The sequence below is a fragment of the Anopheles funestus genome, chromosome 3RL (genome assembly GCF_943734845.2).
Source record: "Anopheles funestus chromosome 3RL, idAnoFuneDA-416_04, whole genome shotgun sequence".
Lineage (NCBI taxonomy): Eukaryota > Metazoa > Arthropoda > Insecta > Diptera > Culicidae > Anopheles > Anopheles funestus.
In genome coordinates this window covers 13,681,915-13,704,176 of record NC_064599.1, presented here as the reverse complement: position 1 = coordinate 13,704,176, position 22,262 = coordinate 13,681,915, and the positions used below count along the sequence as shown (strand labels likewise).

Below are 22,262 nucleotides of genomic sequence, written 5' to 3'. Positions count from 1 at the left end.
ATATTGCATGAGAAAGTTTAAAAGATTATGTCAAGATAAACTCTTGAAGATACTTTCATTGTCACCTGGTGCAAATTTAAGTAATGTTTGCTCAGTATTTTTTGACACCTATCATATTGACGCCTATTATATTTACCCGGCTTAGGTGCAGTTAAGTTGTTTGTTTCGTCAGAAAAGTCAGCTTCAACACATTTTCATTGTGATACGTTTTATCCAATAATGAATTATGCGAAATTTAAAACAATAACTTTTACTTATTAAGCAAGTATCTTTTTATTATTTTCTAGAAAACTGATGCAGTAGAAATTGTATGTAAAAGAAAACCAAACAAAACGTTTCAAAAATATTGTCTGATTAATTTTTTTATTCATTCATGTGTAAGAAGATAACGGGTAATAAACATTTTAATAAAATTGAAACGTATCGTGCCTTATAAACAATTCATTTATTTCTTAAATCTGATTGATTTCATTAATCGATTTTGTTTTATTGAAATACAAACCATGGATAAGATAAAAATTTCACATTTCGGTTCTTTATGAACTACCAGGCGTCTCCATCGAAGCATACATCGAAAACTTCTACTTCACGTTTATTGTCAATCAATCATGATAAGAAAAGTATTACATTAGTTACTCAAATCAGATGGATGTCATTTATCGATTTTGTTTTATTAAAATACAAACCAGCGTGATGATCAGAATTTCGCATTTCGATTGTTTATAAACTACTAGGCGTCTCCATCGAAACATACTATACTCCACGTTTATCGTCTATCAATGATTATAAGAAAAAGTATGAAAAAACGAATATCGTGCTAAAGCTACAAACTTGTAATTTTTGATAAAGAATTATCTTTCCAGGGTTTGTAGGTTTTTCTCTTAAAAAGCTTCAAAAGTTGTTTTTTTTTTGTACAGAACAGTCAACATCTACAGCACACGTAATGTTTTCCACGTGTACAGCTTAAGCTTGAAAACAACCCCTCGTGGATAAACGTAAAAACCCCTGAAAAGCTTACACTTTGGCTTGGCGTGTAAAGTAACCGGGATTGCTAGCTTAACTGTTAGTTCCACATAAGAGTGGTTGTGAATTTTCCGTAAATCGCCATGAAAGATGATGCGTCGAGGATAAATTTTCCATGTGACAGGTACATCAGCTCTGCTAACGTGACGCTACGTGGTGTTTCTCGTGGGACAAATATGCTATCAGTGGATCAGCATCTTACCTTTGGCGGTGGTGCTGGCACATGCACAGCTGACACCAAATTTGTTCACTCGGTTTTGCAGTCCTTTCGATGGGCGATGATGGTAGCGTACAAGGGGGAAGGATGAAGCCGGTCGTTGGTAATGATGAAGTACAGGAAAGGTGTTGCACTCGTGCAACAAGAAACATCGTTCGCATCAAAAGCTGCAATTTTATACGTCAAGTGCATCCCGTGTCAGACGCGTGCATAATGGATTAGATAACATGCTTAGACCATATTTCGTATTGGACACCGATCGCTATACGCTGTATAATTTCTGTTTCTGAAGAACGTGCCATAAGTCTAAGAAAAATGATACCAAGCATTATGAAGTATGTAAAATTTAAAATTGTTTGAATAAGCATTTTATAACAAAAATGTTTTTTTTTTTTTGCGAAAACAATGAAATATTAAAGAGCTCAACATAAAAAACGCAGTGTGCAAAGTAAAACATGCATTTCAATCTGATTTAAATACATAAATAAATAATGAATCGGTGTTGAAACACAATATTGTTTGACGAGAAATGTGACAATATCCCCCTTTTTTGCCACGAGCAAAAGCAATCACCATGCGGTAATGATACAATTTCCTTTTAAATAAAGCCATTATCCTGTTCTTTGTGTGTCTGCGTACACTGTGTGATGCATATATCCATATTTTTCATAATTTATTACCATTTTTATCCGGCGTCACATAATCCGTACATGAAGAAGGTAATGAACGTACGCTGGTAAGGGAAAATAAGGGGGAAAATAATGATTTTGGCAACTTTATGCTCGGAGTACTATGAGCTGTTGGCAGTTTTTGGTTTTTAAATCAAGATATTATGTCTTTACTTTAATTTGAAAATTTAAACTCATCCATATTCTCTGTTGCCTCATAAGTGGAATATCCAATCATTTTATTTTTCATACTATATTATTACTTAAATTAATCATGTTCTGATTTGTACTGTGCTAGGCAGAGGAACAACTTAAATTGTTAATGAAGTGAGTGTTAAATAGACGAGCTGTTTTTGCAATGGCCTTAATGATTAGAAACTTGTTTATCGAATATGCTCGTCTTTCAGGTTACATTCACATAGTGTTATGCGTTTCTTCCATTTCATATGCATTTAATTGGTAAAGTTAAGCCATTTATTTACCAACCGGTGTAGGAATTGGAACTGTTTGATACTGTTCAACTCTATAATACAAAGTTAATTAATAGAATTAGATATTTCAAGAATTTTACGTACATATATTAATATTAGAGCGACGAAATCGATAGAAAAGAGCATAAAAATTCATCTCTTGAACCAACTTAATTTGGAATCAACTTGAGGTGATTTGAATCAACTTGATGTTGATTCATTGCTAGACCATTCATACCTTTTAATGATTTTCTTTCCGTTCCACTAGATAGAAGATCGATTGCACGCCTTTCAATCATGTGCTGTTTCGTTCAATCTCTCGCTGAGCAAACTTGTGCCGGCACAACCAGTTGAACCACCCATGAAGGAAAGGTCACATGTCTTTCGTTCGTTTTGCAACAACAAACAAACCCATTGAAACTATGTAAGGTCGTTAGGAAACTGTCTTGTACTCTTGTATTCGTCACTAACCTACGTTGGTTTTTGGTTGGAATGGGAATGTTTCATTTCATGCTGTTATGCACACAACGCTTCACTAAATGTTGTACAAGAACTCAGAGAAACTGAGAAAAAGCCTTCACCAATGACACTGTACTTCTGTCATTCAAGCTTTTCAAAGTGACAGTTCGATTGTTAGTAGCGACCATTTGTACGGATTTCCCATGTTGTACCATCCCATCGTACAATAAGTTGATTTGTGAACGCTCTTACTTTTATAAATAACCAATGCTTAATGGTTTTATGCACTTCTGTTTTAATGTTGCAAGTTTTTTTCCTCTTGGTTTGCTATCGTCATTTTGTTCACATTAAACCTGTAATTGACAGCGTCGACTTACGGGCTACGTGTCATGATAACGAATGCGGTGCGCCAGGCCGGAAAAATATGATTATGTTTATGTTTGAACAATAATACTATTTTATACTCAACGGCCAGTTCCAGTAATAGTGGCGTAGCTCGTAAAACTGAATAGACAAGATGAATGCAGTTGCCGGCATCGTCCGAGCTGGGTTACACCCGTACGGATGCAGCGCTCGGGTTAATGGTGGAAAATGGAAAATTTTTCACTGCCCTTTTACTTTACCCCACTAGCGCACGGATCCCACTGGTTGATGAGTGTTGCTTTAAGCGAATGTAATAAGGAAGAAAAACAAAAATAATCCAATTTCCAATCCACCATCCGAGTGTGGCTATCCTTGTGGGACTCGCGGATACCGCAAGTTTCTGGTGTAAGCCCCAACATTGTGTGACGGTGGTGCTGTTGTTGTTGCTTCGGAAGTACTGCCAACCTAAAAAAAAAGTCAACCATCCGTGTCTGTGTGTATGTATGTGTGTATGTGTGCGAGGGTAATCAGAGCGGAACATAAAAACCGCACCTCCTGTAAAAGAATGGCAAAGGGATCTGATAAAATGGTGGACCGCTAACTAAAACCACCACCACCGACGACACATCTGTACTTCCGGCTGGCGTAGTGGGAGCATTACGATAGAATAGACGGTTAGTTTAAAAGAATAAATGGAGTTTTCCCGTGGTTTCTATGCGCTTCCACCGAACGAAAATGTTGAATATGCAATTCGTGAACCCGTTATGCTCGTTGCTAACCAAATAAAGAAATGCATTGTAATGGACAAGCAAACATACGGTTGAAGTTTGTACGAATTTTACTTTAAACCTACAATAAACTGAAGAAAAGGGAATTATTATTACTTCCATCCAAGGTAAGCAAAGATCCATTTACCAATAAACACTGAATACTTTCTTCATAATCATTTTCTTTCGCAAAATAAAACCTTTTTTATTACTTTTGAAACGACTTTTATTTATACTCCAAACAAGCATTAAGCTTTTTATAATCATTTATTCAAGCATTTTTTTAGACTGAACCAATCTAGATAAGTCTGATTCAAAAATAACGATTTTTCTATCGTTTTCTATCGATTGCGGATCAATCCCATGGGATTAATCTACGCATTACTCAAAATCAATCGAATAGAAAAAATGACAAAACACAAATTTCAACCCACGTTTGTCGACGAGCATGTTTGTTCAATGATAAAATGTTGTTTTCTAAGAGCATTTCTTGTTTTAAAAGAACTTTTTCAGAATCGGTTTGCCACATGATTTGAAATCTAATTCCTATATCTTTTAAGCAATTTCTTATTTATTTCACTTTTTAAAAAACAATTCTGACATTAAAAAGTGGCAAAAGCTCCAGAATTGTTACAATTGAAGTTAAAAAACAATTCAACAGGTCTATAAAACAACAAATAATAAAAAGCTTAGTAAGAAAATCTCGAAGCTATTCCAAAAATTCCAAGGCCAAAACAAAGGGACAATTGATAAGGCAGCTACAAGCAAAAGATGAAAATATGGTCGACATTTTAAAAACTCATCAATTCTTAAGATATTTGCTAAGAATGTTGCCTAACAGAACAAGAAGATAAAACAATTCATGCCTAACAGAAAGTCACAATTCCGATAGAAATGTGAAATGAATGATTTTTAAGAAGTTCTTAAAGGTCTCGATCTCAATTCCTGCGTTACGCAATTGTTGAGTTATCCTTTACCACTTCTTTAAAAGACAAAAAAACTCATTCGTCGTTGTTTTATTGTTGTTCTAGTGTCGTAAAGTAAGTTTAATTGGTGGATTTGTTAACTAGTGCACAATCTCGCGCCAAGCAACCCATTGCTATCATTCAACCGACTTGCCTAAGCTGATCATACATTGAACGTGATGATTTATGAAAATATGATTTACATGTGATTTATATGCTCAACACGTACCCGTGTTGCTTTGCTCTACGCTGCACAGGTTATTTACATTCCGGTAAGCGAGGACGAAAAAAGTTTTGTTACAATGTACATTTCTTTTCTATTTTCGTTTTCCATTTTCCTTCCTTACCATTCACGCACCCAACGCCGCGCGTTCAATGACATTACCTTTCGCATTTCCAAAAACAACTTTGAACGAGTCCATTGCTATAACACCATTCAGGAGCGCAAAATTTAAACCGATTATGAAGCCATTTTGCATGCATTGTCTGATCGAATGGAGTACAAAAACGTGTGAACACAAGTTGACTTCTTCACTGTTCGTTGAAGGAATCGAATGCTGTTGCTGTGGTCATGGGAACGGTACACACGTGTACACGTTCGTACAGAGCACACGTTAAAGGGGGAAAAGGGAAAATAAATTATGGATGAGATATGGGACAGTTGTCGTGGCAGTGGAAATGGTGTTACGTTTTCCCATTGCAAGCCTTACTGATTTCCCCGTCGGAAGGATTGAAAGGATTGTACACAATTTGTCGTTTTGATAACAATGTGTTAAAACGTTTCTTTTTAAGTTAAAGTGATGAAAAAATTAACTTTGGAAAAAGTATTTTCTAAACAAAAGTTTCCTGGTTCCTGGTACCTTTCAACCACATACAGCATATTCCAATCACTGGATCGAAATCATTATTTTCAATTGCACCAGATGATGAAAACATCACAGGGCGGCTCACAAGCTGAGCACATAAAAAAAGTGTACATATGCCAGTCATTAAATGTTTCCATCTGAATAGCATTCATTTTAACCCTCGTTTCTTTGAAAGCGCGTATTTCCGTTCGCTTTGATTTGAATTGTGGTAGTGAAAAGGGCAGAGAGAGAGAAAGTGAAAAAAAGCTGAGCAAATCCGTTTTGCATGACAGCATTCTGCACAATGGGGTTCTCCCATCAACTACGAGTGTAAACGGGCCGGCTTACTCCGATAAAACAATTTAAATGAACTGTTTAACTGTGAACAAACAAATAAAAAAAAGTCGTTGACAAAAAAAAGACTTTATAAACGATGTAGAACGTACAGAATGATCTTCCATCAAGCAGATATCAAGCCAGCAGAGAAGCAGGATACGCTTTCATGGCGGAAACCATTTTGTTGGCCGTGGTATGAACCACTCTCGTTATTTTTTTCCCATGTTTTACAATACAAAAACCAACCTTTTCCATAAATATATTACAGCTGCATACAGAAAATTTAATCAACAAATGGCAATGATGTGCAGCGCAAAGTGGTTACACAAGGTTAGCGATGCAATCCACTTTGGTGGGATTTTGCAAGCGGAATGATGTGTGGCCAATTGCACAAAAAGCATTTGCGTTTGAATAGTTCTATGTAACCGTCTTTTAAAGGAAAAGCTTCATATGGAAGAGCAAATAATGGAAAAACTGGAAAAATAATTAATAAAAATAGATGTGCTTCAAAAACAGAAAGAGTTTTTCAATGTAACAGGAACAGATACAATATAACAAGCGTCTGAAATTGAAAGAGAATAGAGTTTAACATGGGAAATTATAGTTATAAAATATAATTAATGCATCACATTTCACCACGTAGAAAGTAAAACATATTAAATTTGGGAATTTGTAGCGTTTATCCATAATATTTCAAAGCAACGTTTGAGTACTTAAGTTTACCAAGTACTTAAGTTTGTCACCAATACAGATGTAATTTTATTAATGATAATGATTTCGCAAATATTTATTAATCAACATTTTTAGTCGATTCAACGGTCTCAAATAATATTTTTAATGACATATTTCTTTTGAAAACATTCGTGAAAAGCAAACTAAAAGTAAAATTAATAAGGGATCTACCTTTATGGATATTTTTACTTCGTCTTTAAAATTTTCAAATATTCTTTTACACTCAACGTCAATTTTCATGCAAGTCGAACAGTAAGAGTTGAAGATAAATGCGATTGCAAATATTCATCCTCAAAGCTTTAATATAATGAGTTTAAAATAAATCTGATACCTGAAACTACTTATTTAATATTAAAAAAAACTCTGAGTATTTGAGTTTACTATTGTCACCTGGTGATGATTTCCCATTGCATTATGAAATTTTCAAGATTGTACCTATCCCGAAAAAAAATGAACAGGAAAAAAGCAGGGAAAACATTCCACCCCGAATACTCGTAGACTATGGACGAAATCAGCTGAAAGTCATCATCATCATCTCCGTCACCTATTTTTTTTCTTCTTAGTTTGCAAACGTACAATTCTGCGAGCAAAATGAAAAAACTTTTTGCGCACATTCGTAAAGAACGGCGAACAAATTGCGGCGATCTCAGATCCAATATCGAACCGAACTGGAATGTTACGCCCCGCTCGATCAACCGGCTGCTCAATCCGTAATCTGTTGGATTGAGGTAGTTTCTGAAGACGCTGCATGTCATCGGATTTTCCATTACCGCTGTCTTGAAGATTACACATTCCACGAAACGATGGTATCAACCCTTTTTTCCATGGCCCGGCTGCCAGGATGCGGATACGATTCCGGAACACGAAACTTCAACGATTATCGCTGTGCTGTGGGAAGGAAAAATATTCAACACCAAGAAGACCGAGAAAAAAAATCACATAATAGAAAGCCTTTTGCTGTGTTATGCAAATCCGTGGGAAGTCGGTTTTAAGAAACGCCGTAAAAATCTCCATCACCCGCTTTTCATTTGTTTGTTTTCGGCCCCCCTCCTTATGCCAACATCGCTGTAAACTTTCATCGTTTAAATGTTGTGTTCTGGAGGATTCTATTTAGCTACCTTTTGTCTACATTAATGAAACCGGTGTAGATTTCCAATCGCAAGCAATAGCGATGGATAATGATTTTCAGCAAACTGCAGATTAAAAATAAAAAAAGAATTTTCCACACTGTGAGTTGTTAGCACTGGTCCTTATCTATTCATTATTATCTTCTTCGTGTAAAATTTATGCAAACCCATCACGTAAAACATCAGAATAAAAATGAAAATCTGGCAGCAAACTCTTAATGTTTTGGCAAAGTGCAAACGAACAGAACACGTGTACAAATATTTTTCACTCGCAAATTGATGATGGCATGTTATCTTGACAAAAGTTTCAGAAGGAAACAACGTACGCACGCGAAGTAAAAAATAAACACTTTTTGCAGCAAAGTTTTGGAAAACGGTATCAATAATACTGGTACAAGAAAAAAAGCTTCACCTGAAGTAAAAAAAAACACAACCACCAAGGTTTTAACACAGCTAAACTTCAATGATATTTGTTTCCCCTAATTTTATTTACAAATGTCCCTTTTTTGCTGCACACCACTCAATCATTTTCTTATTTGCCTTTCCTAGAAAAACAACTTTTTCCCTGCCCATCAAAGTCCTGCAGAAACTTTCACCAGCAATGATCGAACCAATGCGTCATTAGCTAAAATACACTCACACAGTTCACTGTTTGAGTGTATTTAGCATGTTGGAATAATGCCAAACAGATTCATCATATTTATCTGCTGGTAGAAAAAAAATAATACAAACTTCACATTGATCTTCTAAATGTAATGGTAAACTAATTAAACGTAGCAAATGGTTGAAACATATCAATTTCATAAACAAACGGCGTTCTCACAGATAAATCATTTTTAATATTCCTCGTTGTTACATTTCCTTCTCTTCTCTCTCTCTCTCTCTTTCTCTCTCTCTCTTTCTGTGTCGCTCTGCTTGAAGGTTTTGTCTTCCTTTTTCAGTTTTAATAAATGTTAAAGTTTCTCACATTAAGCGTGTTTCTAATTGTACCCATGAGAGCTATATTCCTTATCCGATATCAAACATTTGACCGTCTTTAAGGCATCTTTTAATAATATCGTTCAACACGTTTCATTCGTGAGAAAACCAAGAGCTGCCAATACATCAAAAGAAAAAAAACTATGAGACATTCGTTCGTATAGTAAACAATGCTTCCTACAAGAGCTACGTTTTCGTGCCAATCATTCGCAGATTTACTCATGCGTTTACACGAAATTGGTTTATTTGTTCCACTTTTATGGCTATCGTTCTCCCAAAACAACAATTACACCAGCCACCGATCAGCATTATTGCTTTTTATTACATTCTTTTGCCGCTCCTTAAGAATGCTTAAGTTACCGTGGAACGGTTCAATTACAGGTTTTGAAATGGTGGTGTGAGTGTTCAAAGAATAATAAGCAGAAAGAATAAGATCGCAGAATCTTGACCATCGTCATGAGTGAAGCGTTAATGGACACCATTCGCCTATTTTCTGGAGGAATTAAATTTCACCACATCACAACATCAGCGCATGAAATGGATTGATGAATCATGTTGAAAAAATTAAATTGATTTTACTACTTGGAACACATATAAGAACCGAAAAAAAAATCAAAAACATAAAAATTGTTTTCGAAACAACAAACCATCGACCGAACAATGTCTAAACATACAGTTACAGAAAGCAAGAAACTACAACGCACAAACGAACGCAAAACTTATCCGCATAATATGAATATGAAAATGAAATATCGACAAGATAGGAGATAAAAAGTGTGGTAGCAGATAAAAATGCAAATGCCCCCCACCCCCCAACACTCCCAACACGAACCAACCGTGCCCGTGTGCCGTCTCAATGGCGATGCTATCAAGGCGTGCACGTAATTTATATTTCCAATTCCACCTATGTGTAATGCGGTGGGTTCCATTCTTATGACACCAGCTCCCGCAGTGTGGTGGCGTTTGCTTCAGTTCCGGAAAATGTTCGCGTATGATGAAGTTTTTCTTGGCTTCCGGTACTATTTCGGTACATTCGCTGTGGAATGTGTAACCAAACGGTCGTACCGAATCGTACCGATTGCCGTTTCTTATCGTATTTTTCTTTCCTTTTTTGTATTGCGCCTATCGTACATTTCCATCTTTTGACGGTAGTGAATTATTCGTTTCCCTTCAGGGGTAGACATTCGAGCGGCAAACAATCTCAAGAAGCAGTCGTTCTTGTGTTTCAACTTATGTTAGTTAAAAAAAATACAAGAATCTTCGTCTGTCATTCGTGATTAAGTCACAAGTGCAATGGAAAAGTTTGAGTGATTTTTCTCATTTCCCTATGTATCAGCTCCCGTACACGCGCACCCAATCATACGCGGCTCGATTAAGATTCTTATTTATACAGCAAGATTTGCACACGAAATCACCGATGACGATGTGTACCTAGGATTAATATATCTCTATACTCGAAGGCACATAATATTTATTCATCGATATAAAAGTAAAATTTTACTTCAACATACGTCAAAACCATGTATGAACTTTCGGGAAAAAATTGTTCGGGACATGAAAAAAAAACCGAACGCACCTTAATTTACTGCCAGCTGTCGGTACCAGATGAATCCATCTGAACATAAATTCGAGATGAAAGAATTCGATTATGAGCGAGTACAACAGCGATCGTACATGTCTAGTAGCTGGGTTGTGATAAGCATTGTTGCAGTAAATATATTTCTACGGGGTTGGAATTGAGTCCAAGAAGTTTTTTTTAAACTCAAACTGATTTTATTTTCAAAAACGTCATGATGCCATATTTCTATTAAATGCCTTAAATTACCGCTATCTCCTTAGAGCTTTCAAAACGTTACCACTAATGCCATCTACCGGAGATACACACACCAATGCAGCGTTTCCTTGTAGTTGTTATCAGCTATGACACGCATAAATCTTGACCTACAGGTCTTTGCCATCCACAGCATTCCAACGGCACGTATCCACCGCCCGCGTTCATAACCATGTGAGAAACCGCGAGATCAATTCCGGAGGAACGGATACTCTCATCATCACCTGATTAATCTCTTCTCACCGTACGATTCTCAGCGCATCCGGAAACCTTCTCACCCATAGTGAAAAGCTTCCCTCTCACGCGGCCATCTCTCAGCGCATGGATGCTGTGCAGCAGCAGTACCGAAGTGGTACCGGTTTTAGTACACGGCACGACGAACATTCCTTCGCACACCGATCGAGCCGTTTCGGGCGGCCAACGGGAACTGCCTTAGCTGATGGCTGCCTTAGTACTAAAGTGGACGTCAGTCATGATGGGCGCGTAGGCACGGTTTGCTGCCGTACGAAAAGTGGTGTCAAATTTTTTTGAGAGCCCAAATATATTACCCTCCTGGCAGGGTATTCACTCGCCACCTGCCCCCTATAAAACAACTGCCCAAAAATCACCATCTCACGTGGACGGAGTTGATGTGTTACCGTGAGGGTGTTTCGGCCGCCGTTTTCCGGCCTGTCCGTAATTGCATCGGAATTGGATGCTTGCTTTCATCGGTTTTTATTTGTTTGTTTGCACTGCTCAACGATTAGCGTCCGCGAGATGGTGTGAAAAAGCTGGCAAAAAGAGAGCGAGATAAAGAGAGTGTAAGTGATCATTGGTGGCGTGACAGCTCGCAGCTGGTATGGGGAGAATTTTTCACGAAAACATAGCTAAAACCTTCATCGGGCACGACCCGTTTGTAATGGCAGTGCGTACAACAGTGTGCCCTGCGGTGTTCTCGCTGTGTGTATGTAAGTGTTCTCAGAACTCAGATCCTGCGTACAGTGAGGTAAACAAATGTAAGTGTAAAAGCCCATTGCTCCATTGCTGAAAAAAACGGAAGCTTTAGCACCGTGCTAAAGAAGGGATCAACCTCCGGTGTAATGTTGGGCAAAAGTTTGCTGTTCATTTTTCATGCCAAAAAAAACCGCAAGTGTCAACAGGAAGCGGTGAGTGCTGTTCGTCAAACCTTCAGCCTCTGCTTCTACCGCATCGTTGCAAATACGTCTAAATCAAGCTGAAAGCATTTTGAAAATTGTACCGTGAAAAGGCAATAAATCACTACTGCTTCTGTTTGCGGCCAGCTGGAAAAGCAACCTGCGCTTGCCTACTGGCTACGTGTCAACGCTACTCGACCTCAAAGGATATACTTGTGTACGAGTGTTTGTGTGTGCGTGTGTTATGAAAGTGTGATTGTGTTTTTGTGTGGCTTTCTCCATATATTCGTCCAGCATTTATCAATGTCCCCGGTGGATAGTATTGAAAAGGTAGTGAAGAATCTCTAGAAGCAAAAAGAAGGAGAGAAAAAAAACATGGCGCAAAAGTTTTCCCGACCCAAGTTGAGCAACTACATTTGGAAGGTAGTTGTTTTGGGCCAAAACTTTTTCACCTTCTCGTGTTAATGGGTGAGCCGATTTTCTACTGCTGCTGGTACGGGTGGTGTTTGCGACCTTGGGATATGGTTCTGATTTGCCGTGGGGAAAAGGGAAAAATCCATTTCCCCGAATTTCCCAAGCGATTCGTGCAGGTTAATTGAATTTATTCAATAAACACTACGAGAGTTTCCAATTCCTATCTAACGCAGGGATAATAATGTGGAATAATTTCCTAACATTCAACAAATAGAAATAGTGATTTAACATTTAAAAAAAGCATTTATCATTGTCATCGGGTATATTGGGTGCCTGGCGAGATGAAAAACACATACAAACGCAAAACCCCAAAAAAAACAAGAAAACAGCATCACAACATAAATCAATCCCCAATCGATTTCAAGTGTGTGGTGATAAGGTGAAAAAGTCTCTGTAAACCGTTGACAGAAGTGTCTCGAAAGTGAAAATTCGATCGATTTTCTCCGAACAAATCCAAAGTGCCCTAAGACAAACACAAGCAATGTAACACGCACCGATAAGAAACGGAAGCAACAACAAAAAAAAGCGAAACACAACAACCCGCGTGACGCGTGAGTTCGGAAGTGAGCATCGGAATCGTAAAGCAGCTTTACGGTTGAGCGACAAAAAAGGGCTTTTCCGCTTTTCGGCATTCGTGCTCGTGTGCACGGCCGTGGTGCGTAGGCGTGAGCACTCGAAAGTCATCGCTAGCTAAGCCAGCCGTCAGCCCAGTGCGCCCGCAACCTAGTGCGCCATTTTGCCCTGGTGATGGTTTATTCAAATCAATATGTCATGGCGGTAACGATTTATTACGCCAGGCGATGTAATTTATGTTGCGTGCGGGTGAGAAACGTGCAACAGAAAAAAAATAATAGAATTTTACGATTTCAATTTTTAGAAAAACAGTGCGACAACAAATGTCACCGTGTCAGTTCGGCATGTTTAGTGAAGTTGATTTTGTTTTGCTTTTAATTGCATCACTAAATTGGGATATACAAGCTAAGAAAAAGAAAATCTAAGAAGAGGACTTTAAAAAAAGCAAACCTTTTTTTTATCTGATTGTATGATAGAATATAAAACATTCATTTTTCATTGTGTCTCTATTTCTTTAATTCCCTCAACAAGTCTTTGTTGGGGATGAGACTTCAAGCAATTCAAGTTTCCACTTTCTTCAGCAGCTCAACACGATGTTGCCCATTGAAAGGCATCTGAAAAGCTGAAAAACCGGGAAAACCGAAGCTGCTAATCTCTAAACGCTTCATGTTAGTGTTCGTGTTTTAATCTTGTATTGCAGTACAATACTGCGTGTATCTCCGGTTCGTGCTGCAGGCGGAAGCGAAAGCAAACAACGTGAAATCACCATATTTAAATGGTTCTCGGCTTCCACCGTGCATCGTTCCACCCACGTGTATCTTTATCCTGAAGAGGGGGAATCTCCCATTGTGTTGTGATTGCTGCAATTTACTTTCCACAAAAGCGTAACCAAGCAGTAGCGAGAAAAGAAAAATAGTGTCCTGTTGATCTGTTTACTTTCCTCGGAGTAAAGTTGTAAAAATAAAACAAGCAATCCTAGTCTCACAAAGTGTGTGCGTGTGTGTGTTTTTGTGTCTTGGTGTCCTGTTGTGTACAAGAGTGTGTGTGTGTGTATATATATATGTACCGGTGCGGCTACACTCAGTCGCGGAAGTTGAAAGCATAACGGGCGATAATTATGGAATTAATCACTAGCATAAGCGCCAACAGCACAGCCAGCGGTTGGCGGTCTAATAATGTCCCATCGTCAGGAGTAGTGCGAAGATCGAAACCAACCATTATGCACCCATTAGCAACCGTTATACTGCTGGTGATGTTGGCGTTCAGCCACATGCAAACGCCAGTGTTGGCCAACGCACAGCCACCAACCGAGAAGATCCCATTAGGTAGGTAAAATACGGGGGGGATTGGCATTTTCTGTTATGTTTCTTTTCTATTCACAAAATATTTCACAACGAAACGCCTGTAAGAAGCCATCTAACACACAGGCACAAAGAAAATCCTTCCCAGATAAAATGAAGACATAACTTATCCGTTGACTGACTCGTGCGAATGATGAATGTATAGCTTTCTTTGTCACTTGGTCACAACATAATCCCCATTGCGAGGCCAGAGTGAGATTAGGATTACTGTTGACTAGTTATTTTTTGATTGCTTATTGAGGTCAGAGCAAGTTGGTGAAATAGTAATTACTATTTATAACGTATTCTTCTATAGAAATACACTCGTTTGTGATGAAAATTAGTGTTCCCTATTGTGATCCACAAAACCTTTTATGTATAAGATATTTTGTTTGACGACTCAATAAAACATACAACAGGGATAGAAATCTCTATCTATCTCCTTCGAAACCTCTGGTACCTAGTGGTTCAAACATTAGTATAAGGTTATCTTTAGCTTCTTTAGCTTGAAAGTCAAACGTAACTAACTTCTCGGGAGATACACGATCTTGGCTTGCTGCAGAAGTTTTCTTAACTGCTCGCAGTCGAACGGACACGTCTCGTTATCTTACAGGGTTTCGAATCATATAAGGGAACAGTTCAATCGGTATGGAGAAAGATTCAACCGCTTAGGGGATGTTTGCAACGCTTTGGTGGAACTTTTCACTCGCTTAGGAGAATTTTGCAAGCATATAGGGGAATGTGTCAAGCAGTTAGGGGAATCGTGTAATCATAGTAGGGAATTTTGCAACCGCTGAGGAGAGCAATCTGTCAACCTCCAAAATGTCATCGTTGGTCGTCCGTTGTTTGTTTACATTGAGCAATTATCCGTAATCAAAACGTTTTCGAAAGCAGTTTATTTTATTAAGCTTATTTTAAATTCATATTTTGTGTAATTTTATGTTCATTTTTTCGTAATGCAGCTGCTCAATGTAAACAAACAACGGACGGCTAAAGTTGACATTTGGGCGGGTGACAGATTGTTCTCCTCAGCGGTTGCAAAATTCCCTACTATGATTGCACGGTTCCCCTAACTGCTTGACACATTCCCCTATATGCTTGCAAAATTCTCCTAAGCGAGTGAAAAGTTCCACCAAAGCGTTGCAAACATCCCCTGAGCGGTTGCATCTTTCTCCATACCGATTGAACTGTTCCCTTATATGATTCGAAACCCTGTATAGCCAGACCTCTCTCCAGACGCGATTAATCCATCATAATTTGGGCCTTTCACGCTTCGTCTGTCTATTAGGATGGGCGGAAAGATTATACGGGTCATCATCCCGTGTCATTCCAATGACGATGAGGATCTCACCGTAATCTGACGAGTCTAATTCGCTGGACGATAGATAGATCATCATACAACCTAAACGGGCCAAACAGTCTTCTCAGCATGTTTTTTTAAAGGCTACTTATGAGGTTTTCCAATTTTTGAACAGAGTCCGAACCTCAGAGGCGTATGTGAGTACTATAGTTGTATCTCATATAGGGTCAATGCTGTTGTCGGTGCTGACTTTAGATCGAAGATAGTTGAAACTATTGATGGATTCAGAATTGACAAGACTGGTCTGTACATCACCCCTATGTAAGTCTCTATATGTTACGCTGGTAGTAGTAGCATCAGTTGGGGTTTTGTCTTGTTTAACTCCACTTGAAGGTCTCTTTTACATGTTCGATCTTAGAGTAAATCGAGAAACATATAAATCGACCAAATCTATGACATCTATGACAGCATCACCCCAAAGTCGACACTTAATCCAAATAAAAAAAAATTAATTGTTGGTAATGGCAATTGAACTAAAATTCATCCCAACTTTATGTGAGTTTCTATCACCTTTTCACCAAAAAAAAAAAGTTCCATGAAACTATTCCAAATTCTAAGCATCAAAAGGTCTTAAAGTTCGTTCTATTACCATACAGCAAAAAGTAACTTAATATCCGTTTATTAATCTCATGTGACCGGTATCTCCTAGATGAAGCTGTCACACTTGGTTGCATCCTTAGAAACGCATTCAAGTGAATTGAAATGAAATCAGGCATGGCCCGTTTTTTTTTTGTTAAACTCACACGCACACACACAAAGGCACAAGTGTTCCAAAAACTCCTGACAGATGTGCTAGGGTGACCGTGTGCTTAGAATTCAAACAAAAAAAAATTCTGCTGTTGTCCTTCACGTCCATGTGATGAGTTTCATCGTACGCGATAAATACCCGCAAGTGTGGACAGCCACTTTTTCTTGCGATTGATTTCCTATCACCATCATCACCAGCGTACCGAGCTGAACTATGACTACGGAACAGCGATACTGATTGCGAAACAAAAAGCGAAAGGCGGACCATCCTTTTTGCTCGCGAAATTCGGTTGGTTCGTTCCTGTGACACTCTCTGCATCTTTTGCGTGTTCTGCTCAAGTCAATGGATGGTTCGTGGTGTACGTTTTTTTTGTGTGTGAACCATGCTACCATCCAACATCAATCGCATCAAACGCATTAGTATTCCTGTCGTATAGTCTTTCATCGTGGTCCTTTTTGTAGCAGTTTTAATCATGATCCTGTGGTTTTTTTTTTTTCATGATCAATTTGGCTTCAACTTTTCGTTTACAGACAATCGTAGTAAAGAGGGGAAAAAATTCTTTTAAGCAAAACTCCAGAAATTTATATTAAACCAAACGTTAATATGTTCACTTCGATGAAATTACTTCAGCTGCCTGTACATCTTAAATGTGGTTTTATTTTTATTTATTTTTTTTTTTTTGCATCATCAAATTCATCAATGTCAATCGATCCAGCTTCATCGTTCGCTTGTCATGTTGCATGTCACGACTGACTGTCTTTTATTCGGGAAGGAATCGATCCATTTTCCACCTTTCTTTTTTTGTGTTAGTCGTGCATACATTCATCTTTATGCTGTTCAAACGGACGTGTGATGTGACGACACGCCTCAAATGGTATCCTCCGTTTTTCACAGCTCGTCAACCTCACGATCCAAAATACTGCATGCACCTTGTTCGATCTATTTCAAAAGTGTACGGAAAGCTCTTCATCGAGTGCTTTTTTTCTAAGTGCATCACTGGCACGGAATGATACGTTTGAGAGAACTTGTTTTGGCATACTGTTTTTCTTTTTTTTGCAACGTTGAGAATGAGCATTGATGCATTTTGACTTTGTCGTGGAAACACATTTTCCGATTGCTTTATTCTTCTGTACGTGTTCTGAAGCATTTGCGTGTCTGTTCAAGGTGACAACCGATTTTCTTCACCTTTACTCAGCCGCTCGGATGATCAGCACAATTGCTCAAGTTGAGTGGAAAATTGATCACGCAATCGAGCTTTCAGCAGAATGCTTAGCTTTTCATAACATTAAGCACCATCTTCAGGGTACGTTTTTGATAGTTTCTATTCACGTGGAAAGGTAGATATGAAGTATGGAAAAAAAGTTCTACATCAAACAATTCTTCTGGGCAACTGAAAATGTATGGTAAAGTTTCGAGAAAAGGCTACAAGAAAAAAGATTGACGTTTCATTCGAATAAAATTACTATTCAAAAGTAAATCCGTCTCATTTCTCAAAGACCACCCACTTGGAAAGATATCCAAAATGGTAGATGAAGATGTTTAAAAATCAAAAGATTATGAATGTCATAATACATTTAATTCATTCACAGCTTGATAGACACAATTGAAAAGGGTCTTAGGTCACGTTTTCTTGTGTTGTCTGTTTTTATGTTCTTTTATCAAAAAAAATCTTCGCCAGCTCTTCGGAATGATAGCTCGTCTTAATTATTCAGGGTTAATTTTTCCACAGTTCCACCGCATCTTATTTCGCGACACTTTTTCATTTGGCGTGTAGAGAATGGAAGTGAATGTGCCAAAAAAAAGTATCCGTAAAAAGCCTGCAGAAACTGCTTCAGACTTCTTTATCGAGACACAAACAGTTCGTTTCTTTTCTTACAGTAGGATGAACAAAAAAAATATTCGAAAGAAAAAAAAATTCTTCTGGTAAAAACTTTATTTTCACAAGTCCAACATTTTTTTATTATTTCTTCACGGAGCATAACGTTTTCTTGTTCCAAACCATCCCAGACAAGGCGGGATTGTAAGAAGAAAAAAAAACGTTGAGCCTCAAACAGCTACTTCGAAACGCTTTTGTTGGTTTGACTGTTGCGGACACAGCTTTGAATCGATATTTAGTTTCATTCACGTAACAGTTTAAAGGATAAAGGCGATTAAAAAATGAGAATAAACTTTCCCCAAACATTGCAAAACTGTGGAAGCCTTTGGCAAGCAGAAAGAGCAAACATAATCTGCACCGTTTGAGAGAAGAAGAAAAATTGCTTCAAGACGCTTGAACTTTATTCGATATTTCTTTTGAACAACGGATTAATGGTGTCCGTTTAGCCTTGAAATAGTGTAAAGATCGAATTGAATTTGAAACTTCTTTCTATGGACTTTCATGCGATCTTTGCAAAATACACGAAGAAAATGGAGCAAGACTGCTTTTATTTCTTTCTTTTTTTATAGAAAAAGTGTGAAGGTGAAATAAAGCTGAACGGTTTGCCCACAAAAATCCTACATCGTTCAATGTTCTTAAGCGCCTTAAATGATGCGCAGCATTAACTTTCACTGGAATTGTTTTGTAACGAAACAAAAAGCAACTTTTTCTACCAAACACAAACAAACCACTCAAATAAACCGCAAGCACAATAAATGTTGGTTCTGTACGCTGATTGCCTGAAAATTAGGAAAGGTTATCTACTCCCTTAACCATCCACTTGCATCCGCTTCAATCATTCCATTCAAACCAATACCGACGAAAGAGCGGATATTCGGTTAAATTCAACATCTTGATGTGATTAAAAACTTCCTCATTTCACGAGAAGTAATCTTTGAAAAGCGAAACAAGATGCGGCACCGTGCTCCAGCTTGGAAACCACCAATGAAATGTGTTCGCTTGAATGTCTCTCTAGTTTCTTTATCCCGTTTCTGTTTGCTGGGGAGACGATATTCGAGAATGTGGAATTGATTGTTTATAATTAATTTCGTTTCCTTCTGCGCTTGGCACTGTAGCCGACAGCTGCTTGTCAAATAATTTACACACTTTAACTGTTACCGCATCCCGTATCTGATGTGTCGTGCTGGCAAAGATGCTACCAAATGTTGCCGGTTTAATTATGATCAATTTGTTCCAAAGCATAGCTGGGTTTGCTATCGTATAGGAGTCACTGTGTAGATTACAAGAACATGCCATTTTGTATAAATTGTTTAAGCCTTGTAATGTTCAAATTTATATATTCTAAGTAAATATATGTTTCATTAAAAAATGTATAAAAATCTTATGTCATAAAAAAACAATTACATTGTGTGTTATATACCTCACTAGCCATGCTCTACAAAGCCTAGTAAAACATCGATAATGGATGGTTTTAATTGAAAATCTTTTATCTTAGCTCAATCTCATAACTTCTATGCAACGTATATGCACACAAACAGTAATCTTTTAATTAAATCCACTTTTTACAAAAACGATACCCACGCTAAGGAAGAGCTTAAGCAAGCAAAAAAAACAGCACATCAAAAGCATTTCTATCCTTGCTTATCATTGCGTTAGTCAAATAGTTTTTCGACGCAGGAAATCATCTTGTTCACAACAGCACAAACAATTCGCAAAATATCATTTGCGACGGGTGCAATCTAGAGCAAAACAGAATTGAAATAAATTGCTGTGAAATTTATTCACAAATGTTTTACATTTTCAAAACGCTACCATCACAGCCTCAAACTCAAAAAAGACAATCGTACTTTGCATACTTTCGGGGAGTTTTTGTTTTTTGTTTGGTTTACTAAAATTGTTCAGAATAAACACACTAGCGTACTAGTCGCGTACCCGTACCAGCTTTGTCCATTCGTTTAGAGTAATAAGAATTTTAACTAACAGTAGTAAGCGCCGTGTGCCTTTCGCGAACCATGCCAAACACATTCCTGGCAGCGAGTTGGCGTGGTAAAAGCGTTCCATAAACTTTCTCCCGGAGCGTTCGTAATTCTCTCATGCCGTCCGAATGCCGAAACTCGATGCTGAAAGTTTTTAGCTAGCGATAAAAAGTGCTTATTTACATCTACCACCACAAGCTACAACCACTGCCCTGGTACGGCGGATTTGTGATACTTTTAACTTTCTAACAGTTCGCAACCGAAGCGATCTCCGGCCCCTGGGAAGCCACACCGTGGCCTCACAAAAAGTGTACCAGCACGGGGGCTTCTTGTCTTTGTTTACAACGTTTGCCAGGAACGAGTGACGCAAATAAGTGGACCCTTCCTCGATAGAAACAGCCACACGCTTTACCCTACAACGTGTCGAGATAATCATCCACAGTGAGCGAGTGGAATGGCAATGTACCGTCCCCTGAAATTTTCTCGTTTTTACCATTTCGTCGGCAAGAAACGGAAAACAGGCCACAAAAAGAGCAAAAAGCAAAAACGGCGAGCATTTTCTTTTTTTTTTGTTTATTGTACGAGGAATGCATTCAAGAGTGTCACTGAAATACCCTTCAATTCATCGGCCCCCTTCATGAGATCAAGTGGAGTGGTCTCCGAAGAAACAAGGAAATATTCCAACCGAACCCTCGATATTGCATGGAAACCAGAAAGAGAGTGAGGAGAAAAAAACCAGAAGCTTGAAATTGTGTAGACAAGATAAATATCGCACTAATTAAGATAACAAATAGGGCTGACGTTAGCAGCACTCGTTTAGGGTGGCTAGTTTGATAAGAAACTTCTGCTGAGTGTTTGAAGCCTCTCATGGGATGGGAAAGATGAGTTGAGGATAAGAATACCTGCATGCTTTCCTGTTTTCGGCACAGGAATAGTTCAAGCAGATGATGCGGATATAGAAATTATACATCGGTGAGCTTTCTTGCGGGTAAACTAATTAAGCTTTAAACTATATCTCTTTTCGATGCTGCGGATAAGATGTGTTGCGATTTGAATCACTACTCTGCAAGGGAGTTGCCTTCCACAACTATAAAGGATGAAAATTAAGACCCGAATTTATTAGACACTAGAAAAAGATACACAGTGGCACATTCACTACCAGATCGGTTCGTTCGTCAATAAATGAAAAACACCCCTTTATAATAAGACTCCCGTAAACACCCATTAAAAGGGAATAATATTTGAGAGTATTAACACCCAAAGTCTTTAAGAGTAAAACTCCAAAATGAATACACTTCATGAAGTGGTTGTACAGTACCTCTATCCGGGATGAACGTGATTTATACTGCAGTAATCGGATTAATTCTTTTTTACTGCTTTTTTGACAATGCTCAAAAATCGTTTCGCTCTTTCCATCTGCAAGCGAACGAAACAAAAAAGGCACCATTATAAAATGAAAACGATTCGGAATTTTACCATGCCCGACCGACTCCTGTGCTGACCGATGCAACATAACAAAAACATTCTTCTCGGTGTACTAAAACGAAACACGATATACATCAAACACGTGGTAGTTTTCCGTTTAACGTTACACTCATGTTACGGGGATTGTAAAAAAACAAAACGACAGTAAGGATGGAACTGTCTGGCTAGTCTGGAGATATATTTTTTCATACTTTTACTTTTTCTTTCTGAGCGGTGGGAAAAGAGTTGAGAATGTTTTTCTGCTTTTGTACGAGTTGAAATAGTTGGACGAACAGAAGGTACTTGTTGTCGAGTATTCAGCTTCAAGTATTCCTACTGAGTTTCAATCTTCAGCTAGCTATAAAAAGGATTCGAAAGTTTTGTTAAAGTTGAATTTAAAACCGAGTCTAGGAAGAACTCAAATATGAAACCATGGTAACTATGTGGCAATATCATGATAAATAACTTAAAGTTAATTTAATTGTGAAGCGACACCAATTTTAGGTATTTAGTAGCGTTATTAATCGTATTTTCAAA

General features: G+C 38.0%; 1 protein-coding gene across 6 annotated transcripts in view; it reads left to right on the top strand.

Annotated features, from left to right (window-relative positions):
* Positions 1 to 11,061: 11,061 nt before the first annotated feature.
* Positions 11,062 to 22,262, top strand: part of LOC125769833 (glutamate receptor 1-like) — a 56,063-nt gene continuing 44,862 nt past the window's right edge. The window contains exons 1-2 of one of the 6 annotated variants that reach the window (XM_049438725.1): positions 11,062 to 11,776; positions 13,543 to 14,286. In XM_049438725.1, coding sequence (XP_049294682.1) covers positions 14,079 to 14,286 — 208 coding nt within the window. In that variant the 5' untranslated portion in view covers positions 11,062 to 11,776; positions 13,543 to 14,078. The remainder of the gene's footprint in view (positions 11,777 to 13,542; positions 14,287 to 22,262) is intronic. The other 5 variants (XM_049438724.1, XM_049438720.1, XM_049438721.1 and 2 more) reach the window with 5 other exon arrangements.